Genomic DNA, 466 nt, shown 5'->3' on the forward strand with positions numbered 1-466 from the left:
GAAATGGAGTCCTCTGGCCCCCGAGAGACCACAGGTCAGTGCGGGCGCCCTCACCACAAAAGACTACACACTGAAAACGCTTTACGACACCAGCTAGCTGCCGACCATGTGGGGAGGCTTGTCCTGTCGTCTCGTGATCAAGTCGTACCGCGAATAAATATTCGTTCCTAAAGTGGAAAAAATCTCACCACGTTTCTTGATTACTAAATTTCTTGGTGACAACTTTGCCCAGCTCCTGGCCCAGCCGGTCCGCGATCTTCTGCGACAGGTCCGGGTGCGAACTGCCGCTGAATATCTTGATGTTGGGCATCCTCGGTGGTTCCAGGGTCCTGATGTGTGTCCTGCACTAACGCGTGTCCTGCAGTGTGTCCGACAGATCCGCACACGGTCCAGACGGTCCGGTCACGCGCACGCTCCGTCTCCGGCTCGTGACAGCGCGAGGACGAGCGTCACGTGACCGCACACC

The 466-nt window shown here is 57.3% G+C and overlaps 1 protein-coding gene across 4 annotated transcripts in view; it reads right to left on the reverse strand.

Annotated features, from left to right (window-relative positions):
• prps1a (phosphoribosyl pyrophosphate synthetase 1A) overlaps positions 1–466 on the reverse strand; it is a 7,692-nt gene extending 7,226 nt beyond the window's left edge. For 2 of the 4 annotated variants that reach the window (XR_013125298.1, XM_076991039.1), the window contains exon 1: positions 189–464. Coding sequence is in view for 2 of the 4 variants with exons in the window: in XM_076991039.1 (XP_076847154.1) it covers positions 189–310 (122 nt within the window). In the remaining 2 variants the exon portion in view is untranslated. Of the gene's footprint in view, positions 1–188 lie in introns of all 4 variants that reach the window. The other 2 variants (XR_013125299.1, XM_076991040.1) reach the window with 2 other exon arrangements.

Source organism: Brachyhypopomus gauderio, unplaced genomic scaffold, assembly GCF_052324685.1.
Source record: "Brachyhypopomus gauderio isolate BG-103 unplaced genomic scaffold, BGAUD_0.2 sc80, whole genome shotgun sequence".
In the NCBI taxonomy this organism is placed as follows: Eukaryota; Metazoa; Chordata; class Actinopteri; order Gymnotiformes; family Hypopomidae; genus Brachyhypopomus; species Brachyhypopomus gauderio.